At 41.8% G+C, this 20686-nt stretch overlaps 1 protein-coding gene across 1 annotated transcript; it reads left to right on the top strand.

Annotated features, from left to right (window-relative positions):
* The first annotated feature begins 1404 nt into the window (after nt 1-1404).
* On the top strand, nt 1405-9133 carry LOC115138443 (interferon alpha-inducible protein 27-like protein 2B). Its single transcript, XM_029675289.2, has 10 exons — nt 1405-1655; nt 2075-2490; nt 5235-5279; nt 5731-5826; nt 7130-7174; nt 7379-7540; nt 7710-7844; nt 7920-8072; nt 8407-8538; nt 8630-9133. The coding sequence occupies exons 2-10, from the start codon at nt 2163-2165 to the stop codon at nt 8743-8745; spliced, it is 1212 nt and encodes a 403-aa protein (XP_029531149.2). The 5' UTR covers nt 1405-1655; nt 2075-2162; the 3' UTR covers nt 8746-9133.
* The last annotated feature ends 11553 nt before the right edge of the window (nt 9134-20686 follow it).

The raw sequence follows: 20686 nt of genomic DNA, 5'->3' as shown, positions 1-20686 counted from the left end.
AGACTTTCTAACCTAAAGATCACCGATGTCACTATCTGACTAGATTTTTTTACGAGTTCTCAGTTGTCTAGAACGCACCATTGGAACTGTGACAACGGGCAGCCTATCCCCGCTTGGCTCGATGGGATATGTAGTGATTTTGGCAACACAGACAGGTATGTACACATTTTTGTACCCTTAACATTTTTTAAACTGTCTATTGCATTTGTTGATTAAATCGGACTTCATTCATATAATGAGGAATCTAGGAATGTCACACGTTATTGACACATGAAAACTAGAGAAAATAGCAACTCTACAAAGCGCAATGACTACATTGAGGGCTCCCGAGTTGCTCAGCGGTCTAAGGCACTGCATCTCAGTGCTAGAGGCGTCACTACAGACCCCGGTTAGATTCCAGGATGTATCACACCCGGGAGTGGTTGGGAGTCTCATAGGGCAGCGCACAATTGGCCCAGCATTGTTAGGGTTTGGCCGAGGTATGCCGTGATTGTGAATAAGAACTTGTTCCTAACTGACTTGCCTAGTTAAATAAATGTTTTTTAAATGAATGGCTAAATTACTTGTGGAATCAAAGAAAGGGTCCACAGAGCTCCTCATCACCACTCTACTGGGAACTCGGGAAAAATTTGCTTCACTGGGATTTTTGTTGTTGTTGAAAGGTCATCCAACTTGGCATTCCAAGTCGGAAACTCTGGCATCTTTCTAGAGCTTAGACTTTCCGACCTGAAGATCACTGATGTCATGATTTTTATCAGTTCCCAGTTGCCATGAAAGCGCCACTTGTCAAGGATGTATCAGTGCAATATTGGCACGCAACATTTTGTTAGGGACCAAAGGAACAAGTACAACTTGAATTTGTAGGTTTAAAATGTACCTCTCGTGGCCAGGGTTGACCTGTTTTAAGAAATGCTGTTGGTTGGTGGATTTAACGTCTAAATTCTTTCACAGGCTGATGGAGAAGTTGTGTCAAGATATATTTAGTAGGCTACCACCTTTTGAGGTTAACATAGGGCTAACTTGTGCCATGTTGTCTTATGGGACCTGAGGTGCGTTCAGTTCGCTTGAACGTTTGCTACATTCCCGTAGGATTTGTACTGAATGACACGTGAAAAATGTAGAACAGTTTGAGGTACATTTTACGCGTTTGGTGGGTGTGGCCTGAAGCAATGAGTGACGTTTAACTTTAAATTGTTGCTTATGTTTGCAAGTACGGCTCTCAGATCTCTTAGTTATATCCAACGTTATTAATTAACAACACATGTTTTTCTTGACCAAAAGCGACACAATCCCATTGCCTTCCAGTCAAAAAAACACACTAACCGCTTCACACATGTGACTCTGGCTGTAAACCAACACTCACTTCCCAGAAATGAGTACTGGGCGGAGATCTTGTTCCCAAAGCTGGAAAGTGAAACTGAGAAAACCATTTAGAATGCGCGATGCTGCTTGTAGCTGGAAGGTTAACATTATCACATGTTTGTAAAATTACTATCATCATTATAACCTATGTGTGCTGTTACCTCGACCAATCGGATGGCACGCATGTAGGGTGGTCGACAAAAGAATGTTGAGTACAGATTATTATTATAACTTTCTCAAAGGGGTGACGACGAATTAAAAAACTGAAAAAGTTTGAATACCACTGACTTAAGGTAATGTATGTGTGTGCAAAAAGACCTATCATTTGGAGCTTACTTGTGTTTACTTAGTGTTTTCAATATTAAAGTTAGTCATTTGTAATTTAGGGGTGTGCTTTCAATATTCAACTACATCATCTGTTATAGATGTTGTTTCAAGATCCGATGTGGCATTCGTTTTTCGATGGGTAGTGATTTGCTTTTACAGTAGACGCGTTATGTTTCAACGTTCCATGTGACCTTTTGTTATTAGATGTGTTCCGCATTCAAGATTTGTTGTCATCATTTTACATTTTAATTGTGGCACAATAATGTTCCAAATACAGTACTTTCCTTTAACTCTATAGAGATATAGAGTGCACTTTGCCCCGCCTTTTGAAATGTGTGTGTAATGAGAGAGTCAAATGCTGTAACTTTTCTCCCACTGTTTGCAGTTTGCATCTAAATTTCACCCGAAGTTGCACCAACCCTGACTGAGAATTTGACTGAAGCCCAAAGTGGTTAAACCCAAAGCAAACGAAGATGGCACCAGAATTAAACTTGTCTCCACCAACCAAATTTCTGCTGGTACCCGGTGAGCCGCAGGAGCCTTGGAATGACTGGATAAAACATTTTGAGTTGTACATAAGAGGCTCGCCAGAGGAAGAGAAGATAGCACTGTTAAACATTTACCTTGGGAAGGAGGGACTGCGCATCTTAAATACTTTGACAACGATTGAAACATATGCAGCAATTATTGATGCCCTCAATGCTTACTTCAGCAATGCTCAGGAGCCTCAGGACTGTCAGGAGCCTCAAGACTGTCAGGAGCCTCAGGACCCGGATGATTCACAAAGAATCAAACAGAACAGTGAGTCAAACAGAACTTCCCAAAACTTTCACAATTCTGATCATCAAAATGTGAGCACCATATTCAACATTTGTACTAATAGCAACATGCACCCATAATGTGTAAAGGTCATAAATACTTATGAAAACATTTAATAGTTGGCCAGGGAGTGTTAAGTACAAAACACTTTGGAATTTACCAAAACAGAACATAATGTGTTGAATCCAGGTCACAGCAACATGTCTGTATCCATCCAAGTATTATCTCACTGAGATAAAGCCCACCAAACTCACAAAGCCAACTCCATGACACTCATAGGTGGTATTCAGTAGTATTAAGTATGACTAGCAATCCTGGAAAATATCCATAATAATGTGTTTTGTGTCATGGATATTTTCCAGGTAGTAAATGTAGGTTTTCTATTAGGATAGCTGTGAGGCTCTAGTGCACAATGTAATGATATATTGGGAATATATGAAGGGTGGACTGGAGGAGGGGTGGGCAAACTTTATTGGCTCGAGGGCCACATCGGGATTTTGAAATTCAACGGAGGGCCACATTTTTGGGGGGACAAATTGTTTGTTAAAATCCATTTGTGGGGGCTTCCCGAGTGGCGCAGGGGTCTAAGGCACTGCATCACTGTTCTTGAGGTGTCACTACAGACCTGGGTTTGATCCCAGGCTGTGTCACAGCTGGCCATGACTGGGAGACCCATGAGGCGGTGCACAATTGTCCCAGCGTCATCCGAGTAAGGAGAGAGTTTGGCAAGCTAAGATTTTCTTGTCCCATCGCGCTCTAACAATCCTGTGGCGAGCCGGGTGCATGCATGCTGACATGGTCGCCAGGTGTACAGTGTTTTCTCCGACACATTGGTGCGGCTGGCCTCCTGGTTAAGCGGGCATTGTGTCAAGAAGCAGTGCGGGTCGCGTTTCGAAGGACGCACGGCTCTCCACCTTCAGTTTTCCAGAGTCCATCCGGGAGTTGCAGCGATGGGACAAGACTAACTACTGTCGTGGAAATATTCAGTCAATCATATTTCTCAAATACCGGAGCCTGTGAGTTCAAATGGACATTTATTACAACATAATAAAAGCCGAGCTGGTTCATGAAATCAAGTCACTGTCACTCTTGGTACATACTTCTTATAAATTTTTCCTCCTTAAGTCACACTCATAGTAACTCCTCTTAATGACTCATCCCCTCTGGCATTTAGCCACCATTAGCTTATCGCCTTATTCATTTTAGTTTGGTTTCATATTAGGGCATGGAAACTGTAGAGCCACACCTATAGTTCAAAAATATGTCACCTTAAGACAGGTGCATGCATGTAGGACCACAGCAACAGTCCTTGGCACTTTACAGAAATAGGCAGACATGTCATCCTGCCAACTCCTCTGAAAGGGACACCCATGATCTGGAAAAAACTCAAGAGGTGTAACCATAGCAACGGTACATATTAGGCCATAACACAGTTAAAGAAATAACCAGTCTTGTCCACTCCCCAGACAGGTGCATGTCTAATGGTGTCTAATGACATAGAACACTAGTTTTGCTGACTATCCTGAAATGTATAATGGCCACACATGTTCTGAAAAATTCTCAATACTTCCAATTGTATACCACGAAATTGGGGAGAAAAAAGGGCTAGAAAAAATGTACATGTTTTGCGAGCCGTACTTTTCCCCCTTGGATTAGATGGTTTATGAGTAAAATGCACCCTTTTAACCTTTCAAATCCCAAATAGTGAGTAGCTAGTTTACTATCTGTCATGATCGTCGTCAGGGAAATGACCGGACCAAGGTGCAGCGTGGTGAGCGTACATTTCTTTTTATTAAGAATGTTGCCAAAAAAAGCAAGAATAAACACGACCGTGAAGCTTACTAGGGCTATATGGGCCACTAACAAAGTAAACTACCCACAACTAAGGTGGAAAAACAGGCTGCCTAAGTATGATTCCCAGTCAGAGACAACACTGGAGACACTGTGCGCTCCACCGCATAACACGGTGCCTGACCAGTACCACGCTCCCTACAGTAAGCACAAGGAGTTGGCTCAGGTCTCCAACCTGACTCAGCCAATCTCCTCGTGTGTCCCCCCCAAAAAATTGGGGGGGGGGGAGAGGCCTCCCGGTGTTTCGTGCCAGCTGTGACCCTGTGTAATCCTGGGCCCTTTTACTCGCTGCCTCCGCCTTCCTCGCTGCTTCCACCTGCTCCCACGGCAGGCGATCCTTTCCCGCCAGGATCTCCTCCCACGTCCAGGATCCTTTCCCACTCAGGATGTCCTCCCATGTCCATTCCTCCAGAAAACGCTGCTCCTCTCGGCCACGCCGCTTGTTCCGTTTGTGGTGGGCAGTTCTGTCACGAACGTCGTCAGGGAAATGACCGGACCAAGGTGCAGCGTGGTGAGCGTACATTTTCCTTTATTGAGAATGTCGCCAACAAAACAAGAAACACAAAACCGACTGTGAAGCTTACTAGGGCTATACGGGCCACTAACAAAGTCAACTACCCACAACTAAGGTGGAAAAACAGGCTGCCTAAGTATGATTTCCAATCAGAGACAACGATAGACAGCTGTCCCTGATTGAGAACCATACCCGGCCATATCATAGAAACAGAAAACATAGAAATAAAGAAACTAGTGACACTATCAACAAATTACAGGTTACTGTTGTGAATAACAAGTTGACTTACTGGCTAACACATACAGTATCTTTATCAACAAGCAGGATATCATAAAAGAGCAATATTTTATTTTCTAATTAGGAAAAAGGATGATCATTACAGGAGCAGCAGCAACAATGGGTGCAGGTAAGATAATCTATTTAGTCTTTCTATTTTAGTATTTCTATTTGATCCAATAACTCCACTTATATATGATTGATCTGTATTATATTTGTTGATTTTTGCAACAACAAAAAAACACTTTCTGGTCAAAATCCATTGTGAACATACTTTTGATAAGTTCAAACAATGTAAATGGAACAATAATTGCCAGAAAAAAGAAACACAATATAAATGGCACAATAATTGTCAGTATAAGAAAAGGAATCTCTAGTCTATGCTCTGAACATTATTGGTTAAGCCCTTTCTAGGTGTTACCTTCAAATAATTTCACAGTTGTGTTCCTACTTTCTTTTGTCATTTAGGCCTAAGTCATTCACATTATAGTGATACCATTGTCAAACCTCCTATAACAGGGAGCCATGTATGTTTTTGGTTGTTTGCTCGTTGCATGCTCTTGTCTGCTGGGCCTTCACAGCTGCAGCAGTGGTGGGGGCACCAGTAGCCCTGGGAGTGGCAGGTTTGACTACTGTTGGGGTTGCTGCTGGAGCAACTGCAGGGGGCGCCGCAATAGGTAAAATCAAAGAAAGCTTTAATGGCATGATGGAATAAAGGAAGCCAATGGTAGTGTTTGTGATTATACTGTTTAGATCATGACTTATTGAGTAGAATTTATCATTGATGATTGACTTAGTCATTTTCTTCTTTGCTCTTATAATGTAAGGATGTGTATCCTGTGTGTATCCATTTTGGGTAACCCATGTTCTTTGAAACTATTAGCTCACTGAGCTAAAGCCCACTAAAGTCACAAAGCCACCTCCATGACATTCATAGGTTTAAGTGGTATTCCGCATGACCAGAAGTCCTTCAACATATCTATGATGATGCATCAAAAAGCATAATCATAGATTTTTCCCAGGAAGTAAATATAGTATTTTTATTAGGATAGCTTAGGATGGCTTTCGTATGCAATGTATATAATTACATTTTGGGACTATATGAAGGGTGGACTGACAGGCTAGAACATTTTTCCTTTTTTAAATCACATTTCTTTTTCAATCAAATTGATTTATAAAGCCCTTTTTACATCAGCCGATGTCACAAAGTGCAATACAGAAACCCAGCCTAAATCCCCAAACAACAAGCAATGCCAATTTAGAAGCACGGTGGCTAGGAAAAACTCCCTAGAAAGGCAGGAACCTAGGAAGAAACCTAGAGATGAACCAGGCTCTGAGGGGTGGCCAGTCCTCTTCTGGCTGTGCCGGGTGGAGATTATAACAGTACATGGCCAAGATGTTCAAATGTTCATAGATGACCAGCAGGGGCAAATAATAATAATCACAGTGGTTGTGGAGGGTGCAACAGGTCGGCACCTCAGGAGTAAATGTCAGTTGGCTTTTCATAGCCGATCATTCAGAAGTAGAGAGAGAGAGTTAAAAACAGCAGGTCTGGGACAAGGTAGCCCTTCCGGTGAGCAGGTCAGGGTTCCATTGCCGCAGGCAGAACAATTGAAAAGAGAAGCAGCAGGTGGACTGGGGACAGCAAGGAATCATCAGGGCAGGTAGTCCTGAGGCATGGTCCTAGGGCTCAGGTCCTCAGAGAGAAGAAAAAGAGTTAGAGGGAGCATACTTAAAATCACACAGGACACCGGGATAAGACAGGATAAATACTCCAGATAAACTGTAACAGACTGATCAAAGCCCCCTGACAAACAAACAATTACAGCATAAAGCCCTTTAACCTTTCGAATCCAAAATGGTGAGTACCTAGTTTACAATCAACAACCAAGGTTTCTGTGATGGATTGGGTGAATTACTAGTTGAGTTGCCATAAAAGGAAGTTATCGTAAAATAAGCAATATTTTCTTTACCATTCAGGAACAGGTACAATTGCTGCAGCAGCAACAGCAACAGTGGGAGCAGGTAAGATTATTTATTTAGTCAGCATGAATTCAAATGATCAATTACCAGCTTCAAATAATTTGTATAGATGTACAGTATTGCTACTTTGTTTTGTTGTTTAGGCCAAACATTCACATGACAGTGGTACTATTGTCAACCTCCTATAACATGAGGCCAGGTATGTTTCTGGCTGCTTGCTCAAGTGTTTCTGCTGGGCCTTCATAGTTGCGGCAGTGGCAATGGCACCAGTTGTCCTAGGAGCGATAGGATTCACTGCTGGTGGGATTGCTGCTGGATCATATGCAGCAAGCATGATGTCTGCAGCGGCCGTGGTAAATGGAGGTGGGGTAGCAGCAGGGGGTCTTGTTGCTGCTCTACAGACGGCAGGTAAATACGAAGAATCCTACAATCTTTCGATGAAATAAAGATAGCCAATGTTGGTGTTTGTGATGTCATGAATTACTAAATCATATGACTATATATTTTATCATTGATGTTTGGGTTTATTTGTATTTTTTATGTGGGACAGTGACAGATGTGTATGTGGTCAACCTAGGTGCTGCTGGGCTCTCAGGAGCGGCTACAGCGGTGGTGGGAGGTGCTGGAGCTGCGATTAGTGGAGCCTTGGGATGGGGGGCCGCAGGAGCAGGGTTCTCAGGAGCGGCAGCAGCTACTACAGCAGCTACGGCAGGTGTGTGAGTGGCAGTGTAATGTAAGCAAGTTTGTTTCTCATATATGGGATAGTGACGTGTGTGGTCTTCTCTAGGTGCTGCAGGGCTCTCTGCAACGGCTACAGCAGCCGCGGGAAGTGTTGGAGCAGCAGTTGGGGGAACAGCAGCATGGCTGGCTTCAAGGACTTGGACACCTGAAAAGGAGGAAGGAAAAGATACAGGAGCAGCTACAGCAGCTGCTGCAGGAGGTTTGTCAGATTCATTTATCATTGATAAATTGGTCATGTAAGTCAAATGAATGTTTGTCCTCTAGCGCCAAGGACTGTATAGGCTAAGGCTGGTTCTTGTAGGTAAGCTACCACTATGGGGCAGTAGTCAAAGTGCAAGCAGTAGTGGTCACTTTATTGCATACATGAAAGGACAAGGTACTTTTGGTAGGTAAGGTAAATGCTTGATCAGGTGTGGTGAGTTGCTGGGACGGGGCGTGGCCAGAAGGTAATTGGGATAAGAGCCATGATCCTTCACAACAGTAAGTATGTTTGTATCGTATGTGGGACAGCAATGTGTGTGGTCTTCCTCTAGGTGCTGCAGGGCTTTCAGGAGAGTCTACAGAGGCTGTGGGAGGTGTTAGAGCAGCAGTTGTTGGAGCGTCTGAAGGGGAGGGAGGAGTCGAGGAGAGAGAGCTTTCAGGAACGACTACAGCAGCTGCAGAAGGTGTGTGGGGAGTCATTTATAATTTTAATTGGTAATGTAAGGATATTTGTGTCTCGTATGTGGAACAGCGATGTGTGTGGTCTTCATCTAGGTGCTGCAGGGCTTTCAGGAGAGGCTACAGAGGCTGTGGGAGGTGTTAGAGCAGCAGTTGGTGGAGCGGCAGAATGGCTGTTCTGGCTGACGTCTAAAAAGGAGGGAGGAGAGTAAAGAGGGAAGAGAGGAAGAGAAGAGATCCCGGAAGGAAAAAAAACGTATTGATACTGCAACATTCATGAAAGTGTTTTGAATGATTTCATAATGGTGTTATGAGTGCATGTGTATACCCCCTTTGGTGTTGCCAAACATACATATACAGTGCTGAGACTATCACAGTGCAGGTGCATTTATACGGAGACTTGATTACACACAGCTGGATTGTATTTCTCATCATTAGTCATTTAGATCAACATTGGATCATTCAGAGATCCTCACTGAACTTCTGGAGAGAGTTTGCTGCACTGAAAGTAAAGGGGCTGAATAATTTTGCACGCCCAATTTTTCAGTTTTTGATTTGTTAAAAAAGTTTGAAATATCCAATAAATGTCGTTCCACTTCATGATTGTGTCCCACTTGTTGTTGATTCTTCACAAAAAAATACAGTTTTATATCTTTATGTTTGAAGCCTGAAATGTGGCAAAAGGTCGCAAAGTTCAAGGGGGCCGAATACTTTCGCAAGGCACTGTATATCCACTCAACATGTGGTTAGAGTGTTGGGCCAGTAACCGAGCGGTTGCTGGAACGAATCCCCAAGCTGACAAGGTAAAAAGAAGTCGTTCTGCCCGTGAGAAAGGTAGTTAACCCAGTTCCCCGGACGCCGAAGACGTGGATGTTGATTTTAGGCAGCCCCCCTGCACCTCTCTGATTCAGAGGGGTTGGGTTAAAAGCGGAAGACACATTTCAGTTGAAGGTATTCAGTTGTACAACCTACTAGGTATCCCCCTTTCCCCTTTACAAACAGACACATGCACATCCACTCAGAGGAACACATAGGCATGTGACACACATACTTTCAAAATAAAACTCTATTGTATACTGGAAAAATATTTTTTTAGTTGTCACCGTACCAGCCCTATGACATACCAAACACAGAGCAGGTGTGTAAAGCACTTTGCAGGTGTGGTTCCCTTGCGCATTCTGGATAAATGCAATTTAATCACTGAAAACCCTGACCAACTGTCACACCCTGACCATAGTTTGCTTTGTATGTTTCTATGTTTTGGTTGGTCAGGGTGTGAGCTGAGTGGGCATTCTATGTTACATGTCTAGTTTGTCTAGTTCTATGTTTGGCCTGACATGGTTCTCAATCAGAGGCAGGTGTTCGTCATTGTCTCTGATTGGGAACCATATTTAGGTAGCCTGTTTGGTGTTGGGTTTTGTGGGTGATTGTCCTTGTTACTGTCTCTGTGTTACTTTGCACCAGTATTAGGCTGTTTCGGTTTTCGTGTTACGTTTATTGTTTTTGTATTTGATTCGTGTTTACTTTGTTTCATTAAAACCTCTTGCTTCTACCCTCTACTTTTTTGAACATTCTGTTAAAAATCGCGCAACATTTCAGCGCCCTGCTACTCATGCCAGGAATATAGTATATGCATTTGCTTAGTCTGTGTGGATAGAAAACACTCAGACGTTTATAAAACTGGTTAAATCACTGCTGTGGCTTTACCAGAACGGCATTTACATCGAAAAGCACAGGAAAAACTGATCACTGAAAATGGAAAAATATATTGCTGCGCTACTTGAACCCATTGATAAAGGTGAACCACAATTAATGAGGCTGAGGTTGCAGTACCTACAGCTTCCACACGGTGTCTAGAGTCTTGTCATTTGCCTACGTTGTTTCTTGGTCAAACACATGCAAGGCAGCGCATTTCTTCAGGTCTAGGACCGGATATTTTGGTTGAGTTTCTAGCCGGACATTTTTCCAGACGGACAGCTAATGATTTTTACATCGCCTCCTGATGAATTTTATCGCTTATTAACGTTTACTAATACCTAAAGTTGCATTACAAAAGTATTTCGAAGTGTTTTGTGAAAGTTTATCGTTGACTTTTTGAATTTTAAAAAATGACGTTACGTTTTGAAACGATGTTTTTTTCGTTTATCACACAGTCTACATATAACGATATCTAGGCTTTATATGGACCGATTTAATCGAAATAAAGACCCAAATAGTGTTTATGGGACATCTAGGAGTGCCAACAAAGAAGATGGTGAAAGGTAATGAATGTTTTCTATTTTATTGTGCGGTTTGTGTTACGCCGAAATGCTAATTATTTTGTTTACGTCCCCTGTGGGTCTTTTGGGGTGTTGCATGCTATCAGATAATAGCTTCTCATGCTTTCGCCGAAAAGCATTTTAAAAATCTGACTCGTTGCCTGGATTCACAACGAGTGTAGCTTTAATTCGATACCCTGCATGTGTATTTTAATGAACTTTTGAGTTTTAACTTATACTATTAGCATTTAGCGTAGCGCATTTGCATTTCCAGAGCTCTAGTTGGGACGCAAGCGTCCCGGGTAGAAGCAACAGGTTAAACTAGGCAAGTCAGGCGGAATGATCCACTTGTATAACACATACATACATCCCCACAAGGCAACAGCAGAGATAATGTAAACTTAATAGGCACTCTCCTCCTCATCCTCGAATTCAAGTAGGTCTTTATCCAGCAGTGGAAACATCTGGGAAGGGGAGGAAGGGTCAATAGCTCTAGAGATAACCCTAGATAACCCTAACCCTAAGGGAACGGATGCATGGAATGCAACAGCATCCACAGCAAAGCGACCGTCAAACTACCATCCGAGGCTGTGTTATTAGGGATGAAAGTACAACACTGGTCACCAAACATAGAGCAAACTCCGCCCTTCTCAGAGAGTAACATATCAATGGCAATACGATTTTGGAAACCCATCAGGCTGGTTGCAGCCAGTTGACCATGTACCGCTTCAAAACCCTGCTGAGTCCAGTTGCCTAGTCTTTGGACGTTGTAATGTATATAGTTAATACGATCAACATTCTTGTTAACTGTGCACCACCAACAGATGGATGATTCAAACCCTGCAGCTACCTGATCTACTAACTTATACTCATCAGGCACTCCCCTAGGGACTCCGATAGCGTCTATGTAGGAGGGGTCTCCACTAGATGGGGTGGTGGCTCGCCTGGAACGTCCCCAGTTTCCGGGGTTCACTCCCTGGATCCGCAGGACGAGGTCCTCGGCTCCATGTGTCATCTTCAGTCAGTCCCATCCTCCCTGAAAGCATGCTTCCGTATCGGCATCTCCAACTGGAGAATCAAGCAAAGGCATCATGCCTGAAGCCTTCACCACATCTGTAACAGATTTCTTAAAACACGGTATGATGCAAGCAGCACATCACATCAATAACAAATAATACAAGAATTAGGGTCAGAAATCCAGTAACCACCATACCAGTGTACTTACCAAACCAGGCCAAGAGAACAGACTCCTCCACCCCCCCTGTGGACCTCATCTTAGCAGATAGTGCATCAAGCCCGCCTTAGATATACCACCATCTGGACTGGTATTATTAGGAATATACGTGCAACATTGTTTACCGAACATCTTGCAGACGTCCCCCTGACTGGCAAGAAGCATATCCAAGGCAAGTCTATTCTGTCTGGAAACCCCAAATGTGGCCTCAAGCTGTTCAGACATACCAGTGAGTGCATCACGGGAGTAATTCACAAAACGCTGTTGATTATAGTAGATATAATTAATCCATGCAGTCTGTCTAGCATCCACTATGGCTAGACCCATAGTAGGTAGTAAGTGCCAGAGTCCATCATTCCTACCCAAGGCCTGAAACTCATGAGGAATCCCCACTGGCACACCCAACAGGTTAGTGTGTATGTCGACTACATCCTCTGTCCATGGAGCACTACATCTATGTCTCCCATGGGATGGAATGTTTTCAGGTCCCCTGGATACAGAACCCAGCAGCTGTTCAGCAGTAACATCAACAATGGTCAGTGGAATTATCAAACTGGTCAGACCACACGTACCTTGCCATTCTCCTCTAAGAATGGGTCTCAGCACTCTTTTGGCTCCACACATCCACCACACATCAGCCAGACCACTAGTTTGGTTTAGGCCTGTAACTGGCCAAGTGGAATTAATGGTTATGTTACTACTGCAATCAGCTTCAGGCAATCTCCCATAATCAATGCCATTACCTGTACCCGTGATGCACTTGTAATTGCCCCCATATGCCTCAACACCCCAAGAGGCCCGATGAGGAGGTACTGCAGGAAACACAAGGCTCAAAGAGGAACAGAGGGTTGAATTGGGCTTAACCTGGTAAAAACTTCTCAGAATACACAACCACCCCTCTCCTTCTCCTACAGCAAATGGGTGTGTAGCCAGAACAGGTCTAGCATGACTACAAATAATGCAGTCCTTTCTTCTCAGGGTTTTAGCTGTGTACCTCATATAAGACAGCCACAAATTGTCCCTACCATCAAAACCAGTCTCAATGCCTAATTGATCAATAGCCGAATAGTCTCTAACATTAATTACCTGAATGGTATTTTTAACACAGTGGTGGTAGAGGAGTGTGTCCGGTTACCTCTGGTCTTGGCAGTACCTTAATAGAAAACACACCCATCATGTCTGTCCTCGTCCTTTGTAGTCCGAGGGTGTGAGTGCCTGCATCAGAGAGCTTAATATTTTTGATGGTTAGTAGGATTTCATCACCTTTACAAAGTTAAACATTGCTCCCAGGTTTCCCCATATCATGGAAAACCTATCCACCTTTGTGGGATCCCCTATGCTATAAGGATACCCTCTTCTCCAATCCTAGAACTGTCCGAAATCGGTTATCATGTAATCTCTACTCTAACTTCCTGTCTACCCAGATCTAGGGATCTCTTATGCTTATTTTGGAACAAAATACACATCACTTAGCCAGAGCCAGACACATCCTCACTTCTATGAACAAAAACAGGGGTGATAGGACAGGGAGGGTTACTTCATTCGAGAGTTGGCCCCCGGAATTCTGTTAATTCCAGTTCTTCTCCCGAACTCTGTTTATTGTCCGACAGTGAAAAAGTGTCTTACCCTCCCGCCGTGCGATATGAATCTGGGTAGCTCTTTCAGCTAGCTGTCACCAGGGGTCTTCTATGGTCCCCAAGCCTCTGGGACTGGATTGAGTGACTTCACCTGTAGTTCACCTGTAATGCATAAAATTCTGGACATACAGGCTTGGTTAACAAACAATTTCTCATATGTTTTATCTGATTATATCTTTAACTTCTATGCCCAATTGTTAGCTTACATTTTTTAAATTATTAGTTTCTTATCCAGTAGGCCCCATCCTATCCTAGACCACAATTTACCCATCCCCCTTTTGATACCTGGCTCCGCCCAGGTATCAACCTTACCTACTCTAAATAATGACTTTAGGTAAGATTAGTATATTATCCTTATGTCTGACATCATCATGAAGGAGCCCCTTTTAGTTTTCCACATGTCCAATTCTCCCTTGGGCGTCAATCCAGTACCAATTCCCTGTCAAGTTTCTTATCTACTTAAGAACTATCTGCGCTACTTATATATTTTCTTAAATATATATTTACCAATTTAAACCTTTTCTCTCATATCTCTCAAATACCACTAAGCTTCTAACTGTTTGACTTTATCTAAAATCATTGATTTTAGAAAAAACATGTCTATGAGTGTCAATCGCTAAAGTCCTTACATTTCCTTAATCAACCTAACAATAATCCTAAATCATCAGATGTCCTATATACCTGTTAAATTTAATACTATTTAAAAAAAAAAAAAAACTCCTAATAGTCAAAAAAAAAATTCAAAACAAATGCTTATCATATCAAAATCCTTCCTTCCGGGACCCTCAGTATTCTATCTGACAATAACATGAATTTAATATATGTTGCAAAGTGCAGAATTCCTTATCTACAGTAATTTATCACCCCTAAGAACTGAAACTTATTTTTCTATGTAATTCCCTGCCCTATTGGCTTAATATATCTCCTATCCCAACCTCAATGTATCTTATCTTCCCCTATTTATTCTCAATGATAAATAGGATTATTTTTTCTCCATTCAAAAACTTCACAGCTAATGTTGTAAAACAGAATCCTGAACCACTTTCTCATTTGCAGTTCAAACAATAATTCTAACCTCCTAACCTAAACTCCTTTATAATGAATTTACCTTAAAACTAGTAACTCAATATGACCACATTCATTATACCAATGACTCTCCCCTAAGGCTGATCAGACCTTAGAAGACAGTCATGATAAGGTCAATAAGTCAACCCACCCATTTATAGTCAAGTTCTATACTACATTAGACATATTAAAGAACCCTTTATCCTTAAAATCTAAATTCACTTGTGTAATTTAAAACTCATAAAATAAAAACTCATAAAGTTCCATATTTGAGCGTGCCTCTTTAAAATACCTTTGCACCAAAACAAATAGTCCTAACAAATGTTTTATGTGTATATATTTGCAAACCTTAATGATTAATCAAAACTTCCAGGCCTTTCCAATTTGGTCGTTTATGGCCTCATTCTCCCCAAGATTATAATCCCAGATATTTAATAAAAATAACGTATTTTCCCTTGGCTCCTTCAACTCACATTTACATCTCAATAAAACAAAACACCATCTGCGTGTTCCTCAAGGAAAAACAACTTGCCCCTGTTACGTATGTCTACGTATCAAGGGAAATGCTCAAATAACCAAATTCAACCTAGCTAGTTTACCAAAACATATACAATTATGTTTTACTATAGAGGCTGCTTTTCACCATTAATACCCTCACACTGTTCCACATAATGGAAACAGTGCTCAAATTCACTCGTGTTATTTAAACGATCAAACCAAGAATCAATAACCATCAGAATCACAATGTTTTATGATTCAGACATTCAATCTCTCTTTCTCATGGCCTAATTACAGTCCAAATAAACGCCACAAATCAATGATACCCACCTAGCGAATCAGCTGCTAGTTTTTAGCATCTTTCCTGACGACTTACATACTCCTTTTAAAAATGTATTTAGAAATTTTTTATCAACTTCTGAAAAGTGACTGAACAATAATGCACGCATTTCCTTCTAAAAGACACTAACCATTTTCTCCGTTACCCCCAGTCAAGACATCATTTCCGTGGCGACGGAAACCTCGCGAGTGATGTCATCAACAAGCGCTCAATCTTGACTCATTTCGCAACGATTTTCAACTCATTGTAAATAATGGTTGGCTGTCTGCAACAACAGTATTTCGGGTTCGATAAACCAAACCTAATTTATCACATCTGTTGAATCCTGAATTAGAGTTTACAACATCAATCAACATCTCTCAATTTGGCTAATCTTATAAAAACATTTCGATGGACACAAATCTATCGTAATTGTTCCCCGTTATTATTCAGAATTAATTTGATTTAAGTTACTGTCTCGTCTTTAATTTAGCATTTTAATTACGACTCTATTCCCAATGTATTATTCCCAACAAATCATTTAGTGAACAGACATCGTCTTGCATCAAAATCTCCGTTCTTATATTAAGTTGAATGACTTAGTCTTTCAATTTGAACCAAACAAACTATTTAAAACGTTCAGTTTATATCTTATACCAATACTAGTGACTATAACGTTCTCTGCAAAACAATTAGTTTAATTACAACCAAAAACTCAGACATATATAATTATTTTTTACACCTCAGCTGGGAACCGAACCCTGGCCTCCCGCGTGGCAGGCGAGAATTCTACCACTGAACCACCAATGCTATGGAACTGAGATTTTCCGCAAATAGACCCAATTTACAGTTATCTGTATTTGTTACTCCGGCATCTGAACAACAGAAAATAGCACTAATTTAAACGCCCAAAGTTTTCCCTCAATTAGGATTCTCATTAATCTCGCTCCCTTCGTATCTGACCCTTCTTTTTCTTTACCCAATTGTCACCTCTTACCTCTTCTTTCTTAAATACGTGATTTTTGTTCTTTTCTGCCTCTTTATCTCTAGCTTCCTGCAGCGTCTCTCTTAACCCACATTCCATTGTTTACAGCTGGACCCCGGTTGGCGGTCCCCCTCCTAAATAACCTGCTTGCGTCCATCTTAGCTTTAATCCCTCCCAAACTTTCTTTATATGCTTCCATTGTTCCTTTCCCCCTGATCTATATTCCATTTTTGGTCTAGGAACTCATTAAACCTCAGCTTTGGAGTATTGGGGGTCGCCATTGTGAATTTGCTTTAATCGTAATTCAATTTAATTCAATCGGAATTTAATCGTAGTTTTAATCGGAATTCTCTCAGGCTATCTGAATATAGTTAGCATATACTTCGCCCGACGTTGATTAATACCCACGATGTATTCGAAGAGACACTGCTGCTCGTGCTCTGTCTTATCTCTGAGCTTCTCCTTAGTATGTTTTAGTTCGAGAAAAACGAATGGGTTGGTATAGCATTTGTGGAGCGCACAACCAAGGGATCTATTCGACTATTTAGTCTCAATATTTAAATATTATATTCAGATATTATTTCAATTATACATCAGTCATTTTGTTCCTGATTATACATTTAACACAGAAGTCATAGGTACATACAACATAGAAGTTTCGGATTTATCCAATAACCCTTATTATAATTCTATCTCTCTCTCTCTATTTAACCACCAACAATCTTAATGGAAACAATTACAACCACATTGCATTTTAATATAAACAGTTACAAATAGACAAAACAAGACAAAACAACACGTTATATCTCTGACCCCTGAAAGCCGACCCCTATCAGTGAACCTCTATCAGACTGGCCTCGACCGGGTCACGGGACAAAATTACAATTTCTCCCCTCGGCGCCAGGTTTAATGAATAGTAGTTAACTATCCCCTTACTGATCTCTATTCCTGACCCCTATCGTGCTGACCCCTATCAGAATTATTACACATGTCCGACCCCTATCAGTGGACCTCTATCAGACTGGCCTCGACCGGGTCGCGGGACAAAATTACAATTTATCCCCTCGGCGCCAGGTTTAATGAATAGTAATTAGCTATCCCCTCACTGATCTCTATCCCTGACCCCTATCGGAACTATCCAGGCCTTAAAGTGATCTCTCATCAATTGAAAGCTATCAGACTGTGCTGACCGGGTCGCGGGACAAAATTACAATTATCCCCTCGGCGCCAGATTTAATGAATAAAATTACATTTATTCCCTTACTGATATCTCATCAATGATTTATATCACTCCGGCCGTCGCCGGTTTGTTACTACATATGTTCACTTCACTGTTCTTTCGACTCGTCAGCAAATTATAAATTTACACAAGAATTCATACTTACTCGGAAATACTGATCAAAATTTAGACAGACTATACGACAATATGCAAAGTTTGATTTAACAGGTTTTGCTTACCTTATTTATGGTGCACCTTTAGATCAGTTTCCCGAGTTGAGCAGAATTTTTGTCCACCCCCCGAAAAGTCTTCACTCGTCCTTCGTGAATCGTCCTTTCACCCGCTCACCCCCTCTCTCACACCCAATCAGCTCACTTCGAGTGGACCGTTAGTTAACCATCGTCTTGCTACCAAGTTCTGTTAGTAATTAGATATGTAGATGGGTGAGCCGGTCAAGGATCGATTCAGACAAAGTGGTAAATTGTACGACAAGCGACAGTTTATTCAGAGTAAAGATATCTGGTACAGCGTAATTACGGCTCTTCCGTTAGCTCGCACAGAACAGCAGGAAAAGAGACCGTTAACAAGTTACACAATCCTTATATGTGGAACAGAAAGTAGGTTGATTCTAGAAGATCGGATCTTTGGATTGGTTCAGGCTGGGGTGTAGTCTGTAGTCTTCCGCCATTGGCTCAGTTGTCTGTCCGTCATCGTAGAATCCTCTTCGGGCACACAATGTTCGGCTAGAAAGGAGATTATGTGTGTGCGCTGGTTTGGCAGTTAGTGTGTAATGTGGGAGCTATCCTGTAGGGGACCCCACAGGCTTTACTGTGAGTTGTAGCAATGTAATAGCAGTAGGTTGGTCACCTGCATAAGAAATAGCACTTCTTTACACATTGAAATACCTGCAAGTTAGCATTTCATTGCACTGTGTACTACATGTGTATATAAGTTTTTTTCCCACCTTACTAGCTCTGTGCTTAATATTAGGAATGTTGAGATATAAATATAGTAGGCCTAGCCTATAAAAAGCTGATGGGATCCTCCTCTTTTTAATAGAAGCCATATCATGCAATTGCATAGCCTACAGAAATGTTGCGCAACATGAGCTCATGGGCTCTCATTAGGTGTTTGATTAGATGTTCAACATGAGCTCATGAGCTCTCTTTAGGTGTTTAATTAGATTTTCGATCACATTTGCAGTGATGTCAGAGTGATTAGCGGGACAATAGAGTGCTGAGTACCAGGTAGTTAGCAAGTCCTCTATTTACCAAATCATGGGAGCAAACCACACACACAAGTCAGAGTTAGTTATCAAAGTCCATCTTTAATTATATGAGCTCTATCACAATCCTGTGACTCTCAGGTAATTCAGTGTCTCTCAGTGAATTCTCTGAGAGCCCCCTTACAATGCAACTGAGATCCTTTAATAGCGAAGAACACACATAGTCAGACAGCATAGACATAATAAATCGTTCAGCTTTGTCTCCTTACTCAAACCCCAGAACCATAAACCAATCCTCCATATCAACAGGCATATATCAAATTGTCATTTAGATACAACCGATTCTAAATACAACCAATCCTGGACAAGCTCACAGAGAGGAGAGTGAGGCTATAGGTTAAGATAAAAGGGAGCATGAGAATGATTCCAGACACTGCCACCCTCCTTTCCCCACTAGAAAAAGGTAGGGAGTAAAATATGTGTTTACACATGATGACACTTTGACCTCTCCCCTCTCAAACTCATGCAACTTAGTCTTGACATAGAACAGATAACTGCAAACCCCGCCACAGTATTATCAAAAATACCATTCTGATGAGAAGTAACATACACACATTTGATGAATATAAAACATCTTACATATGTTACCAACAAATTCTGAATCTTCCACGACAGCTACTAATGACCATCAGCAACATCAGAGCTTGGAGAAACCTAATTACCGTGACTAAACGGTCAAGTGGAATTTGACTGCCTTCATTACTCGTGACCGCCGGTGTGGCGGTAATATGGTCACCGTAACAGCCCTAATCCTGCACATTTATTATTTTACCCCCTTTTCTCCCCAATTTCGTGGTATCCAATTGTTAGTAGTTACTATCTTGTCTCATCGCTACAACTCCCGTACGGGCTCAGGAGAGACGAAGGTCGAAAGCCATGCGTCCTCCGAAACACAACCCAACCAAGCCGCACTGCTTCTTAACACAGCGCGCATCCAACCCGGAAGCCAGCCGCACCAATGTGTCGGAGGAAACACCGTGCACCTGGCGACCTGGTTAGCGTGCACTGTGCCCGGCCCGACACAGGAGTCGCTAGTGCACGATGAGACAAGGATATCTCTACCGGCCAAACCCTCCCTAACCCGGACAACGCTAGGCCAATTGTGCGTTGCCCCATGGACCTCCCGGTCGTGGCCGGCTGCGACAGAGCCTGGGCTCGAACCCAGAGTCTCTGGAATCCTGCACATTTTCAAGTTAAAAGTCTCCATTCTCTAATACTCCTCAGTTGAGTTTACTTCACATTTCGGTCACTAATATAATGGATTTTCCAGTGCAAGTCTAGATAGCACTAGCTGTACTATGCCTACAACAGTGAAGTTTCAGTCCGCTAGGTGTCGGTCTCTACAGCATGGGCATATCTCTGGGTGACGTGGACATCTCCATGCATGCACCTTCTCAAAATATGACTAATTCAATATTGCACCATCCCATTCTCTGGGCTCTGTCTGCAATCATAACCAGTAGTATATACCAGGAATAATGAAACAGATTCACCAAACACTTATTATTATTCTATGAATTATGTATGACCACTAGAGTCTTTACTACTCAAAATATTTTTTTATAGAACATTTAGACATTTATTTCATCACTCAAAATCTTGCCAAAGCATATTCTGTTTGAGGGATTAATATGAATTAAAAATAATTTGACA

Source organism: Oncorhynchus nerka, linkage group LG12, assembly GCF_034236695.1.
Source record: "Oncorhynchus nerka isolate Pitt River linkage group LG12, Oner_Uvic_2.0, whole genome shotgun sequence".
NCBI lineage: Eukaryota > Metazoa > Chordata > Actinopteri > Salmoniformes > Salmonidae > Oncorhynchus > Oncorhynchus nerka.
Note: the sequence above shows the minus strand (reverse complement) of the source record. Positions and strands in the feature narration are given on the sequence as shown.

Coding starts and splice junctions, on each gene's coding strand:
- LOC115138443 (XM_029675289.2), top strand. CDS start 2,163: ATGGCACCAGAATTAAACTTGTCTCCACCAACCAAATTTCTGCTGGTA. Junction 5,280..5,730: donor AGCAGCAACAATGGGTGCAG/GTAAGATAATCT, acceptor GGGCCTTCACAG/CTGCAGCAGTGGTGGGGGCA. Junction 8,539..8,629: donor GACTACAGCAGCTGCAGAAG/GTGTGTGGGGAG, acceptor GTCTTCATCTAG/GTGCTGCAGGGCTTTCAGGA.